At 51.1% G+C, this 17,174-nt stretch overlaps 2 protein-coding genes and 1 long non-coding RNA gene across 13 annotated transcripts in view; 1 reads left to right on the forward strand and 2 right to left on the reverse strand.

Annotated features, from left to right (window-relative positions):
- The window catches only part of CARMIL2 (capping protein regulator and myosin 1 linker 2), a 12,328-nt gene extending 4,476 nt beyond the window's left edge, over positions 1–7,852 (reverse strand). Inside the window, exons 1-29 of one of the 5 annotated variants that reach the window (XM_019655547.1) lie at positions 7,579–7,846; positions 7,229–7,323; positions 7,084–7,134; positions 6,771–6,833; positions 6,539–6,663; positions 6,312–6,403; positions 6,035–6,105; positions 5,847–5,920; positions 5,628–5,703; positions 5,460–5,548; positions 5,258–5,352; positions 5,094–5,180; positions 4,894–5,006; positions 4,711–4,788; positions 4,499–4,575; positions 4,293–4,397; positions 4,033–4,102; positions 3,801–3,882; positions 3,605–3,701; positions 3,463–3,520; positions 3,154–3,326; positions 2,829–2,991; positions 2,652–2,753; positions 1,465–1,593; positions 1,272–1,385; positions 945–1,105; positions 782–869; positions 418–567; positions 234–300 (exon numbers count right to left, since the gene is read on the reverse strand). In XM_019655547.1, the coding sequence (XP_019511092.1) occupies positions 234–300; positions 418–567; positions 782–869; positions 945–1,105; positions 1,272–1,385; positions 1,465–1,593; positions 2,652–2,753; positions 2,829–2,991; positions 3,154–3,326; positions 3,463–3,520; positions 3,605–3,701; positions 3,801–3,882; positions 4,033–4,102; positions 4,293–4,397; positions 4,499–4,575; positions 4,711–4,788; positions 4,894–5,006; positions 5,094–5,180; positions 5,258–5,352; positions 5,460–5,548; positions 5,628–5,703; positions 5,847–5,920; positions 6,035–6,105; positions 6,312–6,403; positions 6,539–6,663; positions 6,771–6,833; positions 7,084–7,134; positions 7,229–7,323; positions 7,579–7,618 (2,785 nt within the window). In that variant the 5' untranslated portion in view covers positions 7,619–7,846. Of the gene's footprint in view, positions 1–233; positions 301–417; positions 568–781; positions 870–944; positions 1,106–1,271; positions 1,386–1,464; positions 1,594–2,651; positions 2,754–2,828; positions 2,992–3,153; positions 3,327–3,462; positions 3,521–3,604; positions 3,702–3,800; positions 3,883–4,032; positions 4,103–4,292; positions 4,398–4,498; positions 4,576–4,710; positions 4,789–4,893; positions 5,007–5,093; positions 5,181–5,257; positions 5,353–5,459; positions 5,549–5,627; positions 5,704–5,846; positions 5,921–6,034; positions 6,106–6,311; positions 6,404–6,538; positions 6,664–6,770; positions 6,834–7,083; positions 7,135–7,228; positions 7,324–7,578 lie in introns of all 5 variants that reach the window. The other 4 variants (XM_019655531.1, XM_019655559.1, XM_019655538.1 and 1 more) reach the window with 4 other exon arrangements.
- LOC109389797 (uncharacterized) lies at positions 5,825–7,060 on the forward strand. Its single transcript, XR_002125460.1, has 3 exons — positions 5,825–5,902; positions 6,515–6,658; positions 6,792–7,060. It is a non-coding gene; the product is annotated as an uncharacterized LOC109389797 (long non-coding RNA).
- A 5,013-nt stretch (positions 7,853–12,865) lies between the features above and the next one.
- Positions 12,866–17,174, reverse strand: part of CTCF (CCCTC-binding factor) — a 47,792-nt gene continuing 43,483 nt past the window's right edge. For 4 of the 7 annotated variants that reach the window (XM_019655680.1, XM_019655705.1, XM_019655698.1 and 1 more), the window contains 2 exons: positions 15,486–15,650; positions 12,866–14,355 (listed from right to left, as the gene is read on the reverse strand). In XM_019655680.1, coding sequence (XP_019511225.1) covers positions 14,171–14,355; positions 15,486–15,650 — 350 coding nt within the window. In that variant the 3' untranslated portion in view covers positions 12,866–14,170. The remainder of the gene's footprint in view (positions 14,356–15,485; positions 15,651–17,174) is intronic. The other 3 variants (XM_019655723.1, XM_019655714.1, XM_019655730.1) reach the window with 2 other exon arrangements.

A 17,174-nucleotide genomic window follows, 5' to 3' on the forward strand; every position in this document is an offset into this window, starting at 1 on the left:
GGGTGGGCGAGTGGAGACAGTGTCCGGGTCCTGGTCTGCTCAGGTCCTGCTCTGTGCTGACTGACCACAGCAGACCCCAATCTTGCAAGTTGCACGGAGTCCTGGCCTGGTGAGGCAAGTGTCAGGGTGTTCTTGGGACATGAGGACTGAATGAATGTGTGCGGCCAGGTGTCCAGATCTCATGCAGCTTCAGCCCAAGTCAGTAACTCCCTTCCCCCCAGGCCCCGACTTACTGTGAGTGGAGGGTAACAGGTGAAGACAGTGGTTAGATTGAGGCCATTTCTGTGGAGGATTGTCATCCTGGATCGAAGGGTACAAACTTGGCATGGGGTAGGGGAGCTGCCTCCCCACCTTCCATGCTCCAGAACAAGATGGGAAGATCTAGGCTTTGAAACCCAGAGTTCTGGGACCACCCACCTTCTGCTCCTCTTCATCCTCCTTTTCCTTCTCCTTAGGGAAGAAAAGGCCTTCCAATTCCCCAGGCCCAAAGGGGCTGGGCTGGCCTCCATCCAGTGCTGGTATGGCAGGGGGCATTGCCACTGTTGCCTGCTGAGCCAGACTGTCCACCTGCAATACCAGGCACCCCAAAGATGGGGAAGTAGGACCTCAGCCATAGTCTCATCAGTGCTAAGAGAACCCTGAAACATCCCTGGGCTTTATGACCCCAGAAGACATTACAGAACCCCTGACAAGGCAGTAGTCAGGTCACTGTGTGTGTGTGTGTGTGTGTGTGTGTGTGTGTGTGTGTGTACATGTGTGCACAAGCGCACTTTCCCCTTACCAGCCGATCCCGGGCTGCATTCAAACCCGCCAGAGCTTGAGCCACAATGCTCTCTGCCAAGGACCCTGTGACTGACAGCCTCATATCCCTGAGGGCAAGAGAGGGCAAGGGTTAGTGTGCTGTCTCTGCCTAGCCCAGCCCAGCCCAGCCCCATCCAGCCTACCTGAGCCTAGTAAAGGCATCTTGCAACAGGTGCTCTGGGAGCAGCTCTGGGAGGCCCCTTGAGCCTACCAGGACCCTCTCTAGCTGCTCCCTCCACCTGGGTCCCTGCAGCATCTGTGGGCAGAGGCTCCTTGTTGTGTCCAGTGTGGCCTGAGTGAAGTCCTGGGCAAAGGTCAGAGCATGGTGAGGGTGTGGCTAGGGCTCAGACTAATTCGCTTGAGCTCCGACCCCCACAGAATATTGACTCAGGGGATAGTACAGTCAAGCCTATGGGATAAGGGTCAAGCCTGGATATGGAAGTGGGATTGAGGCAATGGCACCATCTCACCTGAATGTCCTGGCGGCAGACCTCGCCCACCTGACCCAGGAGGCCCTCCAGCTTCTGCCGAAGTTGCCATTGATGACTTGGGGAGCTTCCTGCCTCATATAGAATGGGGAGAATCTGGAGACCAAAGAGAAAAAGGAGTTGCAAGGTGACACCTGACTAAAAGGGAAGGGTCCTTGTAGGAGGGGATGCTCACGCTGAGAGAGAAGTTGGCATTTTGGATGGCATCCTCGGCCTGGTGCACAGCGGCTTCACCCTGGGGCCCAGCTCCACAGCCCAGAAGCTCCACATGCTCCTGCACCGACTGACACAGTTCGTTCACTTCCTGAGGGGCATCAGAAATCAGTCCCAGCCTGGTCCCTTCCCAGTCCCCCAATCCCTGACTGCCTCCTTCCAAAGGTCTCCCAACAGGATATGAAGTCCTGAACCCAGTACCATTAGGCCAGCCACTTAGGAGCCCTATTTGTTCAAGAAGGGAGAGCTGTGTTTCCTTTGGTTCATCGTAGGGACTTTATATATACTTCTTATATGTACAGAATAGGAAGGAAAGAAGTTCTTAGTTATGTCTGTGTTTTAGAAGCTCAGTTTGCTCACCATCCACCTAGAGGACTGACTGGGAAGTGGGGGTGGGGGAGTGGGAGTTAGGCACCATGGAGCAAGAACCAGGGGGAGCAAGGGAGAATTGAGGTGAGGGTGAGGAACAAGACCAAGGAGGTCTGTGCAGTCTCCCATTGTAGCCATCAGAGACCTGGTCCAAATCTCTGTCCACAGCACTTGGTGAGTGTGGGCACCAGTGAGATAGGACTCCAGGGTAGAGAAAAGAGTCTGTGGGAGATGATGAGATCATTTGAACGTGTATAGAATGTGGAACCCCTACAGGATGTCTGGGTCAAGATGCCCAGGCTCTCAATCTCGGGAGAGAAGTGGAATTTGGGAATGGAGAAGTGGGAACATTTCTCACAAAGGCAAAGTAGAGGAGGAAGATGAAGGCAGAAAAAGGGTCACTGAGTTGGCCACAACAGAGGTCAGTGGAGAGGGGAGGGAAACCCTGTGAATGGGAAGTCACAGATGGGGCTATAAATGGGGATGCGGGGGGCGAGGGGGGGGGTCGAGGGATGATTTTGAAGTACTTCCTATCTTTAGTAGGAAAGCCTATTTAAATGCTTTTAAAAGGCCGCCAGGGATGTTATTTGGAGGAGCTATTTCAAGAGCAGTTGGCTCCTCTCCAGACTAAGGAGGGAGAATTGTGTGGGACAGCAGGATTTAGGCACCCTGGCTCCAGGAAAGTCAGACCTTCAGATTCATGGAGGCTCCCATGTGCCACAGCTCTCCCCATCTCCCTATCTTCTGTGTGTTCTTAAGGTTGAGGGAGGGGACACTTACCTGTTCGGAGGGGTTCGAGACCAGACCTAGTGGCTGCTGGCAGGAAGTGCAAGCAGAAGAAGCGTGATCCGTGCGGTTGTTTCTCAAGAGACAGGCTTGGATCTGGGAACAAACGATATTGATTAGCGGTGAGGGGCGGGGCCACGGCACAGCAGAGCAGCGGAGAAGGGGCCCCACCTGATTCACTGCACGTGCTGTCAGTTCTGGGCGGCTGCGCTGCGCCTGAGCCACGTCGGTCAGTGGCAGAGGCATGACCTTCAGGCTTCGGTTCTGCTCCAGAGCCTGCGCCACGTCCAGCAGGCCCCCAGCAGACGTGTGGTTCCGGTCCCAGGCTACAGACCTGGGCCATTCGGGGCTTCAGTCGGGGGCGGAGCTCAGCAAGACCCCATCCAAGCCGCGGGCCTCGTCCATTCACCCTCATTCAGCCCCGCTCCTTAGCCCAGTAAATCCCTCTATGTCACGTCCCACTCCCCATTGGTCCCACCCCTTTGACCCCGCCCACCGGAGCCTGGTGTTAACCCGAAGCGCCTTGGCCAACATCTTGGCACCCGTGTCTCCCATGGCGTTGCCACTGATATCCAGCGCTGTCAGGTTAGGATTGGTGGCCAGGGCCCGGAGCAGGACGCTGGCGCCCAGCTTCAGCCTTGACTCAGCCACAGACAGAGACTGCAGGGGCTGGGGTTAAGAGAAAGGAATTTGTAGTTGAAGTCAGGGGTCCACAAGGAGGGGAGATCACAGGGTCTGAGGGAGCAGGAGTCAGAGAGGTTACAGGGGTCCATTAACAGGATCCTGCATGGTCCCGCAAACTCACACAGTCGTCATCCTGCATAAGTTGGACAATCCGGTGCAGAACGTCGTCCAGGGTCTCCCTGTGGGCAGGGGCCACAGTTGAGGGGGGGACCCAGGTGGTGGGGTGCTGTTTAGGAGGCCCAGGAGTGGGATTGGGGGCTCACTTGCACCGGACATTGAAGTTCCTTCCAAGCGCCACATGTCGCAGGGACCGACTCCTCTCGATGGCCAGCACCAGAGTCACCATGTCTGAGCCGAAGCCTGAGGGTGGTTGGGGTCACGCACAGGCAAGGCTGCGGTGAGGTGGGTAGTGTGGGAATTGGGTGGATGGTGGGAGGACTGGTTTTTGGGCGGCCTCACCATTATCTGACAGATCCAGGGAGCTCACTGCTCCAGCATCACACACTAAGTCCTGTATCACCTGGGCACCGGCTGAGCGCAGCTGAAGGTGAAAGGTAGAGTATGCTCAGGCCAACAGGCCACAGTTGGGGAGGATCAGGCAGCCAATAGCCCCGCGCTCCCACCTCACAGCCCCACTCCCAGTGTGTGGGCCCATTGCCTGCTCACATCAGGGGACCTGACTGACGCTCACCTCACAAGCGCTGAGGTCCAGGTGCAGGTCCGCCATGTGCGTGTTGAGCGCGAGACCTTCTAAAAGGGCCCTGGGAGGGGATGTCATAGGGAGTAGCGGGAGCTAGGAAAGGGGGCCCAAGGGCGCGAACCGAATACTAAGAAGGAAGGACCAGAATGCTGGGGGAGATTGTGGGTACGCTAGGAAAAGGGGTGAGGCGCTGGAGGCTTGGCCTGGTGGCTGCATAGGCAAGGGGCGTGGCTGTGGGCAGCGACACTGACCTGAGCGCGTCCGCGGGCAGCTTGCAGCCCGCCAGGCCCAGGTGCCTAAGCGTACCCGCGCGGCTGAGGAAGAGTTGCAAAGCGGCGGGCGCAGCCCGAGACTTCCTGGGGTGGAAGAGCGGGAGGAGCGTGGGGGGGGGAGTGGGCTTTCCGGAGTAGGGAGGCGGCTCCTGGAAGTCCGCCCCGCCCCGGCCCGCCCCCCTTACGTGCGGGAGAAGACGTTCCTCGAAGCGTCCAGGTGGGTGAGGTTGGCACAGCAGCCGCGGGATAGCGCCGCAAAGAGCTGCGGGAGGAGGGTGTGGGCTGCACTGGCCAAAGGACTGAGCCCTCCCCGCCCGCCTTGCCCTCCAGTCAACCCTCTGGCCTCAGGCCCCGCCACCAGCCCTACTGATCATCTCCTCAATGACCACCCCCTCACAGTGTCCAGGGCGGTGTCGGTGCCTGCGAGATTCAGGAATGTCAGAACGTTAGGACGGCTCAGGAAACTATAGAGGCCCTGGTGGGAGGTGGGGAAGGAGTCAGGGATCGCCTCAGCAAGAGCTTCCTGACACCCCACTGCCTACAGTGCCCCCAATCCCTGTTCCTAAAGACAGCCACTCACCCCATTGTCCTCTGAGGCCCCCAGAGCCCCTGGGTTCCCAGAAAGGTCCAGGTGGGTCAGGGCAGAGTCAAAGTCTGCATTGGAAGCCAGTGCCCGGCCCAGAGCCCTCATTCCTGGTGGTGGAAGATAGGGTGGCTCAGCAATCAGGGGGACACACCTTCTAGCTCCACCTACCCAACCTCATCCTTGGCTCTGCCTACCTCGAGGCGTCAACCCTGTCTGTGCTAGGTTGAGTCTCCTCAGGGCTCCAGGACGATGTTCTAGGTGTCTGCTAAGTGCAGCCATGCCTGGGAAATGGGGGCAACCGTGAGGGTCTCACCTCCTCTAGTGCCAGCCCTCAGGGTTTCCCCAGGCTCAGCCATACCTCGGTCATCCAGCAGGTTCCCTGCCAGGCTGAGCTCTCGCAACCCAGAGCTCGAGTGTCCTGCCAGCGCCTGGGCCAGTCTCCGCACAAAGTCTCTGGGGACCAGACCCCAGGCATGAGACTCTGATCTCCTCCCAGGCCACTAGCCTCCCATTCCCAAACCCCTGGACTCCCCTCCTCAAGCCCTCCCTGTCCCCCTTACCCCCTCAGGCCACAGGTCTCCAGCACCAGCTCCTCCAGGTGGGACGACTGACTCATCATGTGCAGAATCTGTTCCAAGACCTCAAGGCTCTGAGAACCAGAGTGGGGACTCAGTGGGCTGCACCCTGGTCCGCATACCCTTGGCACCTCCCAGCCCCTACACTCTCACCAGCTTCATGTCCACACAGGAGAGGCACCGGAACCACAGGTTGTAGGACAGAGCAGCAACACTCAAGGCCAGGTCCCTGGGTGGGAGAAGGGGCAGGGGCAGAGCTCAGAGCCCTCTAGCCAGATCCCAGGCCCAGCATCCCCCTCCATGCAGAGGCTGAGGCCCAGGAATGTGGGTCATGGAATCTTCCTCCCTTTCCAGTCCTGGCAGGCCACACACCGACTGCCCAGATGGCTGAAGTCTCCTAGGCTGAAATGGCGGCAGCTCTGACGATGGTAAATGGTGTCCACATCCTAGACAGGAAGAAAATGTCTCCAACTGGCTTGGGGCCACAAGGAACAGGGAGGGACTTAATGCACACAGGGATCAGATATCTCCAGATCCCCCATAGGGGACCCTATCCTCACCCACTGAATCTCCTCTTGGAAAGGGAAGCCATTGTAGTCACACAGAGCCTCGTATGTCTCCAGGAAGCCACCTGGGGAGGTGCCAGGGGGTATGACAAGGTGGGGTGGGGAGAGGAGAGAGACAAAAGGTCAGAGATGGAGGAAGATCAGACCCAAGCTGGGTGGTAGCTGTGCCTTGAGTGGTTCTGTTCAGTTTGGGAGGCCTCCAAATCCAGGGGTCTGGGGCTGCAGGAAGGGGTAGGCTGGAAGCCCCATGTGGCCCCACCTTGACCCTTACCACAGGGCCTACTGGGTGAAGTGGCCTCTGAGGGGCTGCTTCTCTCCAGACGAGCCAGCATGGAGGGGGGCGTGGGTCTCCGGAATAGCTTCCTAGGGAGGAGGATAAAGAGGGGACAAGGGGCTTCTAGCCCCTGGGATGTGAGGCAGCCCACTGTGTCTCAAGAACACCCCCCACCCCCCTTTGCCCTCCTTCCCTGCCAGCCCCTTGCAGTTGCTGGGCCTCACCCAAGGGTCGAGCGAGGGAAGACCTTCTTGATGGCTGCAGCGATGTGCTGGGCCAGCTGTTCCAGGGCAGCCACACCAGGAAGCTCCAGGACCAGCTCAGGCAAGGACTCCAGCTCAAAGGTGACCTGAGGAGGGCAGGCGGCTGGGCTGGGCAGGCCTCCATATGTGGGGGCAGGTGGAGGGGAAGGTGAAGGCCAGGCTGCAGGCCCTGGTGGGGTACTAAGGTTCTCACCTGAGGGGGTGTCTCCTGCAGCGCCATGGCCTGGACCTCCAGGTAGCTGAATGTACAGTCCACCTGTGGAGTGCCTAGATCAGCCTGAACCAAGGCCCAAGCCCCACCCTTCTGGGAGCCCAGTCCTTTGCAACCTGGAGCTCAGAGCTAGACCCGCCTGTACTCCAGTCCTGTCTGCTGCCGGGAGCCCAGTACTGTTGGAAGGGCAGAGCCCACAAGGACAAGACAGACAGCGCTGCAGATGCAGCCCTCATCAAGGAAGCTGCTGGAGAGCAAGGGTGGGTAGTGGTGGTGTTCAGACCCTGGGACTCACCCTCAGGGGGAGGCAGGTATGGAGCAGGTAGGCTCTCCATCGCAGCAATGCCTAAAAGGAGACAGTGTCTTACAACCTGGGCAGGGAAAGAGGCTCTTTCCCCTTGAGCCCCAGTGGCCCTCCCAGGCTCTGCCCCTTGCCATACCAGGACATGACTTTGCGCAGCACCCTCCCGCTCTGGTAGCCAGGTTTTCAGCAACAGCTCTGCCTCCTTGGGCCACAGGAACCTGGTGATCTCGCCTGTAGAAGGGCGGCCTGCTGGATGACTTTGGTCCTCCCATGGAGGTCAATTCGTGCCCACTGTCTGTACCAGGCTAGGGGCCTGGACTCGTCTATGGGCCAGCAAGGGAGGAGTGGAGTGGATCCTGGGGAGCCAAGCCCTCTGGAGGAGCAGAGAGTAATGCTTCCCGGCATCCCCCAGGGCTCTGGGTCGGCCTCTGGCTTGGGGGCCCGCACTGCCTCCTCCCAGCCAAGTAGGCAAGGGCCAGCGCTTACCTCGTAGCTCACAGGATATGCCGTCGGGGGTCTGGGCCATGGGGCGGGGCCGGGCCAGGCGGCCGAAGTGACCCAAAGAGCTCGGACGAGAAACAGTAGCGGGCGGGCAGGCGGGCGCTCACAGGAAGCCTGGGGCCCCGGCCCGCACTGCAGCCACCTGCTCTGCTCCTCTGCAGCGGAAGGTACGCGCTGCTTCCTGCCAGGCCGCCCCCTACCCGGCTCCTCCCCGCCCCGGCCCGCGTTGTCGCCCGCGCACTGGGGTGTAGGAGGCTCAGAGTCCCAGCTGTCCGCTCGCCCCGTCGCGCAGGAGCTACTCCGTCAGGCCAGATACGGGGTGGGAGTGGTGTGGCCAGGAGGGTCGCGCGTGTCGCGTGCCTCTTGCAGTTCCTAGCCCCCTACTTCCACCCCACACCGCAGTCCCTGCCGCGAGCACCAGGGGGCACTACCCGCCCGGGGATTCCCTACAGGGCCCACCGTGTTTGTCCCCTCTGAAGCCCAGCTGGGGAGGTGGACACCGGGACGAGAAGGTTGAAGCGACGGATCTCTGCCCAACACCCAGTCCTAACGTGGAGGCCCTAATCTGTTGCTTCTAACCAGGAGTTTGTGACTCCTGTCGGGGTTCTAGTATCTGTTGAAGAGATGGAAAAAACACCAGATGGACCCAAAGGCCCCTCTCTGCAAAAGAGGTTTCTCAGCTTTCAATCAGGTTTAGCCTGGGGCAGGGGCCAGAAGGTGGGTATGGACCCTCACAGGGGGCAGCCTCCGGCTGAAGCCTGAACCCAAAAGGTCCTCCCTTGAATAGGCACTCTTCCCCGACCTGGAGAGAGTTTGGAGAGGGGGAAACCACTAGGAGAGAGGGAAGCTACTGTCTTCAGGAGGGGTCAGAAGGTCATGGGGTTGGGGGCCTGCCAGCCAGAAAGCATGCTGCCTTATAAAAGACCTAGGGGACCTAGATTCTAGAGGGTTTTCAGGAGGGGATTACATTTTTTTTCTTCCATCTTGTGCCAACTTTCAACTAGATGGACCACATTCAAGTGAATGCATTTTATCTTGAAACTGGGGTATTCTAATTGGGATTTCTTCTTTGTATTTCCACTAGCTTCTAAGTTAGTTGGTATATCTACTTTTATTTGAATGAGGAGCCCTGTGTATCAGTTCGTAGAATCTTTTTGTGCTTTTGCTGAGGTGAACAAATTTATCTAGCTCTGAATGTACTTGTATGTTTCCATCATCCTTTAAAGATTGTTCTCATAACTGCACAAAAATGACATGACCTAAACAGAACCAAGTTACATGAAATAAATTTAAACAAAAAAAAATTTTTTTTTCTTCCATTACAATCTAATTAAATTCCATTTATGAGATAAGGAATAGCCTCTGCCCTGCCCACAGCTCAGCCAGGCAGAGGTGAAATAACCATGAGAGTAGGTGAGAGGTACTGGACAGAGTCCCTTGGGTTCTTTCCCATCTCATCTTCCTAGCTAACTCTCCCCACCTTGGGGCTTAGAGACAGTGGGAGTACCCTCCAGTCCTGACTACCACTCCCCAGCCCCCAACAAAATCACATCTCCTTTTGCTGAGGTCCACGAAGGACCAGGATAAAGTGGGAAGTACAAACTGAGTATTAACAAGTTGGGGGCAGCCACCTCCCCTCAAGCAACAGGCCCAAGGCGTGATAGCCAAGGGCTGATGGGAGGACTCAAATGGAGAAGGAGCTATGGGTTCCCACCAACAGAGGCAAGAGGAGGTCCTGCTCTGCTTCCTCCCAATTTAAAAGGAGTTAAATCGGATTAAGATGTAAGACTCTTTCTAAGACCACATAGAACCCACAAAATGCTTTTAGGGTGAGAACTTAATAGTTCTCATATACTATGGCCAAGAATGCAGGTTCTGAAGGCAGACTGGCTGAATTCAAGTCCTGCCTCCATCTCTTACCAGCTGTTCGACACTGAATAAGTTACTTAACCTTTCTGAGCTTTCAGTTCTCATTTTGTAAGCTGGAGCTATTAACTCATAATGTTGCTATAAGGATTAAATATTAAGGGAAGTGCTCACAACAGTGCCTGGCACTCAGTGAACACTCTCATTTGCCAAATCTACCATGGGAACCCTAGGACTCCAAAACAGCCACAGAAAACTCACCTCACTGGGATTTTTCTGTTTAGAATGACAAGGATGAGAAATACAAGAGGGAATGACTGCCAAAGGGCTCTCAAGATGTTCCCCAGGCAGAGGGACTCTTGGGTCCACATTGTTGACATCAGTCCCCGGTCCAGTGAGTGCTGAGAGGGCAGACAGGGGGCTAGATAAGGAAATCAGGATCAGCATGGAGATCAGGACAGGGGTGCTGGGCTAGCCACCAACCCCGTAACTGCTGGTGGTCAGGGTGGCAGTTACAAAACAAACAGAACTGCTTTCAGAGACCAAGTGAACACATGGGATTCAGCTTCTACAAGTAGTGACAGTGACTCAGTTAAGAGGGGGGATTAAACATGTCTGTCTCTGTGTTCCAGACAGCATGACAGCGCTCAGGAAATGCTAAACGCTTATGAGGAATAAGCTCCACCTGCTCTAGCAGCACAGGCCGAGGACAGGCCAGGCTGCACCTCCCAAGGCTGCCACAGGCTCCCTTACATGGTTGTTTTTTTAAAAGCAAATGTCGTGGGTTTTGTTGTTTTTTTACCCCAGATATGAAAGTTTACAGATGAGTTAATATTTCATCCCAGTTACATGGTCCAGTGCATTTCAGAGTATATGAACATTATGGAGGCTGTCCTTTCTCAATGAAAACATATAAGAAAACTGTAAGCACGTCTCAAACAAGTGACATGATATGGAATTAACTTACACTTTTGGCTCTTCTTTTAAGTACAAATGTGATTATTCACCAAAGCAAAACTGTTATTAGACTATTTTACAGTATCTGTCAACAGGAAGTTCCTCTTTTACATGGAGCTAGTGTATTCTGAAGCTATTTCCCAGGAGCTAGGTTAGTATACAGAAAGAACTTTGGTTTTTTGGTTTTGTTTTTTTGGAAGGTAAACTTTCCACTATGCACATACTACGCCATCATCTTATCATCTTTCATTGGATTAAGCTTAGCTGGGAAGTAGCTGCATGTTTTTAGTGAGATCACTAATGGAAACAGACCTCTTAGTGGTACTTGTGTTTAAATCACATCTAATGTTAAATTTTGAATTACATTCAGAGCTCCTGTATCAAAGCTACACATATCCAACATGCCTCTATCATCTGGGTCTGCAATGTTAAAACCATTTGACGTTATTCCACAAACAATTTATCTGGGATATCCATTTTCTCTCGGTATGGCCTCAGCAACAGCCGGATGGACACTCCCCGCGATGGTTTTAAAAGAGAAGATCCTGGGGGCCGGTCGAGTGGCTCAGTTGGTTAAGAATTGGCTTAAGAGCACGAGCTCTCAGCAACAGGGCCACTGGTTTGATTCCCACATGGGCCAGTGACGCTGCCCCCGAGCTGAACTGTTGCTGAGCTGCCAACAGGTGGCAGGATGGCTCAGCTGGTGTAACAAGGCTGCCTGTTCAATGGTGGGCTATACCTGCAACTAAGACTGAACTCAGCACCTTGAGCTGAGCTGACGCCTGGTGGCTCAGTGAATAGAGCATGCACTCTTAACAAGGCTGCTGGTTCGACTCCCGCATGGGATGGTGGCTACGCCCACCCGCAACTAAGACAGAACACAGCACCTTGAACTTAGAGGCCACGGGAAGCCAGATGGCGACTGACGCCCTCCACAACGGAAGATTAAAGAACTTGGCTGTTCCCCTCTCCCAATTCTCCAATAAAAATCTTAAAAAAAAAATGTTGAAAAATAAATTAAAAATAAATAAAAGATCCTGATCAAAAGAAAGAGAGGGTTCGGTGCTTGCTAAGCTGGGCAGCAGTGGATGGGCAACATGAGTTAGGTGTGGAAAGGGGGTTGACTATTTCTTTACTCCAGTACCCACTGCATTAACAGTGGGGAAGGTTTAACACTGGGGAAGAGTGCTGCAGACAGGCCAGGGAACTTCCCCAGAAGTTCTCAGGTGTGGAGTTATAGCGAGAATTGGTTTCTGCTGAAGGTTTTATTTCTTTATTTTTATTTTTATTTTTATTTTTTTAATTTTTATTTATTGTTATGAAGGTTTTATTTCTAATGGAGTCACACAGGATATATCATGAACTATGCAATGGGGGAATCCCTTTTCAGCTGTAACTCCCATGAGGCTGTCACTTTTCTAGCTGTCTCCCTATTCAAAACAAATCCACTTTTAAACTTACAATTTGAGTGTATACAATGAGAAATGTAAAGCTCTGAAGATAACGTCTCACTGTTCTTCAGAGATGTTCTACTATAAATACGTAACAAATGATAAATTATGTGCCCAAACAATTCTAGGTGGGGTGGGTGTTGTGTGTGTGTTAGCCCATGGATAGGAGGAACACAATGCTGACAGCCTCAGGCCACTAACATTCAGTTCAAGGAGCTAACTGCCTGGTTTAATGTTGAGGCTTCAGATGGTTATGTTTTCCTCAAAATGGGACTGCATGGACAGCGCAAGCCAGCCAGAGGCTCCACACATCTTGTCCTTTGTTAACTCTCATTGAAAACTGGTAAGTTGGAATTCTGGCTAAAACCTTGTAATTAGTGGTTGAAGCTTTCACCTAAAATGGGTTTGCCAAAGCAATCTGCCCAGAAATGGCCAGCAGCAGCAAGATGGAGTTATTTCACTCCTAAGTTGTGTAAACTTCCTAACACAACTCACTTTCCATCCGGCTTCCTGTGGTGCTAACAAGCAGCAATGCTATCCAGGAGTCTCTCCTGGTGATTGTACATCTATCTTCCCTCTCAAAACAACTTCTCTAGGGTAGACTGGGCCCGGTTTCTCTGTTACCCTGCATGTACAGAGCTCAAGGTACAGAGATCCCAGCCCTTTTTGAGCTGAGATCCTGAGGACAGAGCTTCCCATCAGCCCCTTCTACGCTAAGCTCTGTGGCCCACCCCATCTGCCACGGGGAACCCACTCCCTAAGGTCGATCATGGAGGCTGGCAACTGTCCATCCACTCACCTCTTCACTCACACACTTTCAGAGTTAAAACTTGCAGCAGGATGCACTTAATGTCCCATCATCTGCAAAGATCATCTCCCATCTGATAGAGAGGAAATGGCCACACAACTTGCCTCTGAAAGGCAAGGAGGCCTGTACCACCTGAGGTCATGCATGCAGACTCCACTGGGCCCCTAAGCAGGAATCACACAAGACGGAGTGTTTGGAGCACTTGTTAATCCGTTATGATTTATTAGCTGTACAGCAGTAGATCCTCCTCCCCAGCTCTCAACCCCATTACATATTTTATTACAGGTCTCATGTTGGTGTCCTAAAATAATGAAAAATATCACACAGTACAGCTAAGTACAAAATGCATCAACCTAGAGTCTGATAGCTAACTGATGGCTCTCTTAAAAGCAATACACAGAAGAAAAAAGTGTTTGAAATCAGCAAGACTGAGGCTCTCTAAAAAACACATTTTAAACATGTGACAGTTCATGTGCAAGAATCACTTTTAGTTGGTTTTGCTTCACATTTTTTTGAAGATCCAAAGTTTAAATTACTGACCTAGTGAAATTTTCTGGCCCAGCGTTTAAAGGCTGCTGTGACCCATTCATAATCACCCTTCTGCTTTAACAGAGGATTTATAAAACATAAAATTCGGCTACAAACAGCGCAAAGAAAATGTGGATGGGAACTCATAACTGAAAGTTAAATGTACAAGGTTCAAATGCTGGCTCCATGGCTGGAAGTCACGCCCTTCCACGTTGGTGTCCACCTCTGGTGGGCAGCATGTTCTGCTACATGATTCTGATCCAATTCCTTGTCAACATTTACACACTACAGAGTCTGTGGTAACATAATTTGCAAGTAATTAAAATGCTGGGTTTTCTTACACTGCACTTCTTTTCAACCTCTTAATTAATGGAAAAGATTAAAATGTAAAAAAAGTTATTTACAAGCTTGACCATACCAGAAACTTTGCCAAGAAAGAGGCAAAGCCTTCAGGACAAAAACTGATCGTAGCATGCCGTATTATTGGTGTGCAGCCGACTCCAAGCAAAGGGAGTCAGGGAAAAAGCAAAAGCAAAAACCAGTTTAAAAGTCTGAAGTCCTTCCCAAGTCTGCATTTACAATTAAAAACTCTCCTGGGAAGAAGACCATAGAACTCTGGGAAACCTGGTGGCCATTCTGGAGTGGTTTACATAGCAAGAGAGAGGGTTCAATGTCTCTGTTTCCATCTATGAAAAGCAGGTAGGCGCCAACACTGTCCTCAGCACTTCACAGTAAACCCTCAGGGACTCAGAACATTCCATGATTTGCTAACATCAAACAGCAAGTTCTAGTTAAATCACATTTTTCTAACATCATCCTTGAAGTTTTAGTTCTCAGTATGTTTGGTAAAATGGTGTAAAATGATGCTTTTCCCAAAGCCAAAAGAAGAAAAAGAGGGAGAAAAATTAAGATGCAGGCCGTTTAAACACAGCCCAGAGCAGTCCTGGCAATGAGCGAGGCCCTGCCATCACCGGTCCATCATGCTGAGGATCATCTCGGGGGTGAGGTCTCCGTTGGGGGCATCTGTGGCAGCTGGCTGGGTCTCCTCTTCCTCCCCCTCCATGGGCTCTGCGTCTGGCTCTTTTTTGACTTCAACTATAATGTTCTCAATTGTACCTGTATTCTGGTCTTCAACCTGAATGATAGCTGTTGCTGGCAAAAAAGAGCATGAACAAACAAATGCTCCATTAAAGCCCCCAAGGATTAGAAGAGTCTTTTCAGACTTTACACTAAATGGATGTCAGCAATATAGGAAAGTCTCAGTAGTGATACAAAGAAAGTCAATAAAAAAGACTTAATGGTCTAAAATGTGGCCATACATAAAGCCCCAATACTCTACAAAACTATCAAAGAACAAAATACTGGCATTCATCTTCATGACTCCCAAATCATATATTAAAAGCCTTCGTTTTCCTTTACGTCATAAAGTTGGCCTTTTTAATAAATAGTCTGAGACAGGCAAAAGCAGACATCCTTCACAGAATGTGTATTGTACGTCTGTGTTAGAGGTGACCTACCTATATGCGAGAACCTGGTATTTCTGATTTTGAAGCTCTCACACCCAGGGCCCTCCCAACAGTTTGTTCATTCAAGTGTGTGTAGGTGAAATGATTCCTAGGATCTACACCTTTGTGATGACATCTATACATGAAGCTCGGTCAACACATTAAAAAAATACATTAAACCCTGCATTTGTTAAAGAAAAACCGCCAGCTTTCAGGGGATCTAGAGCAACACATGAATAGAGGCCTGAGCTCCCTAGTGCCTGCTGTCACGAGGGCTGTGTCTAGACAGGACTGCTGCCCACTGTCATATGTGGTGTGAGGTGGACGGCAAAAACCTCCTCTGTCCTCTCATAAATCAGAAGGCCAACAACTGAATCCGTCCACGGGGCTGGATTTCTTAGGACAATCTCAGCACAGAAATTGCTTTATCTCTCCATCCTTTAAAATTTGGCTCTTTCACATTCGTTACCACACCAATTTTACCAGCTGACCGTGACTTTGGTTGTTTTATAAAACCCTTCCACATTAACAGTCCACGTCTTTTGAACTTAAGTACTCATCTACGCTGGACTTTTATTTGCTGAAATGTAAGGCCTCAGATGTTTCCCCAGTAAGAACTAAAAAAATTGCTTCCTAAGAGTTTGTTCCTGGCATAAACTTAACTTGTTCTCATGGCTTAGTTCCTATCTCCTTAAAGAACAAGGAGCCACCCGCGTGGCTTCCCCACGTGCTGGGAGAGGCTGTCAGCCAGTTACTGAGCTGAGGCAAGTAACTTACGCTGAGTCTGTTTGGGTTGGTTGGTTCTGCCGGGGGGCCGTCCTCTCCGCTTCTTCGCAGGTGGTGGGGCTGGGGTCACAGGCTGAGGCTCTGGCTCAGGTTCAATTTCCACAGCAGGCTCCTCTTCATCTTCATTGTCATCCAAGTCTGGCTCAGCATTTTCTTCTCAAGAAATCAGGGAGAACAGGTGGTGGCGCAAGAAGAGTGGTGAAGAAAAAATAACACACAAATAATCACATACTCTGTGAAGTCTAGTTATGTATTTATTTTCACTGTTAAAAGCCTCTTTTAAAAATGCTTTTGCTGGAATTTTTGCTATCAGCCCTAACAGAGTAAACTGGTACTGTGGCAGAATTAATAAGCAAATGAACTTGACTACTACTATTTATATTTTATGTGGACTGGATTATTATAGGCAACTCTACCTTATGCCAGCTATAACAAAACCACAAGTAGTGTTTAAATTGGAAATAAAACAAGTGTTCCCTCTATCTATTATACAAGGATAAGGCAGGACATTAAGCCTGATATGGACCCTTGAAGATGTAATCCTACTCGTCTCTGAGTGGGTGGAAGACGGGGTAGGGTGGGTGTATGTCAGGGAGCAAGACTGAAGTCCTTGATGCATTCACTGTGAGGTCCTATTTACCAGGCTAAGTAGCAAGAGTTCTTTTAGGATTATTGTTGATGGTTTTTTTTAAGGCCAAGTTTTTGGATTAATTTATTTCCCAGCTGTACCAGTCCCCATGGGTCATTCTTAACTCCTTTACTTTTTCTCTAATGCCATAATCACATAAAAGGAGAGGGAACTATTGTAGAAAGAATACTGATGAGGAGCCTGATAATATGGCTTTGAGCCCCATGATCTCTTATTTGGTATGAGACCGAAGACAGTGTCCACACTAGACCTGAGTTTCCTGTGTAATCTCTAAAGCTCCTTATCTACTTACTAGTGAGATCTGAGGATCAAAAGGGTTTAGATAATGCATGTAAACCATGCTCTGTAACTTATACTTACTATGCAAACATAGCTATATTGACACTAAACATTACAATTAAAAAATTTTCCATTATTCCATTTGGGCTTCACTACTTCATTTAATAATAGGTATTACCCTCGTTTCACAGAAAAAGTGAGAGAACCTAAGTGATATGGAAGGCACAGCTAAGCCATAGCAGGTGGAAATCAAACCCCTGACCTCAGTGGAGCTCTTCTGCTCCCCCCACCCCTGCAGGGGCATAAAATGTACCCTGCCTGCCTTCTTCCAATAAGTACAGGTTACAAGCACATTCTCTTTCTCTGGAACCAAATATTTAAATTTAGAATTGTGTGGGTAAATGCCTGATCTTCAGGACAAAATGGCTTATTTGTCAAGTGACTGAAATCCTAAGTGAAAATGTGGGGACCATACTGGTATGTGGCAGTGTGTCAATAACGAGATGCTTCCCCGTTGAACTTATTCAAACCCCCAATTGCCTAAGTTGGCCCAAAGCCTAGACAGCTAAATAAATTCAGTCAGAATTGGGGGAAAAGCACACAAAGAAGGTTACTAGGGTCAAAGGTTTATTGGTTTGGCGTGATTTTGGCAAAAAGCCCTGAAAATAGCAGTCGACTCTGCTTGTCAATCTCTGCAGATGGCCAATAGGCAGAACTTCTGGGAGGGGACAAATATGACTGCTTGGCCTTTG

The sequence above is a fragment of the Hipposideros armiger genome, unplaced genomic scaffold, assembly GCF_001890085.2.
Source record: "Hipposideros armiger isolate ML-2016 unplaced genomic scaffold, ASM189008v1 scaffold_9, whole genome shotgun sequence".
Classification (NCBI taxonomy): Eukaryota; Metazoa; Chordata; class Mammalia; order Chiroptera; family Hipposideridae; genus Hipposideros; species Hipposideros armiger.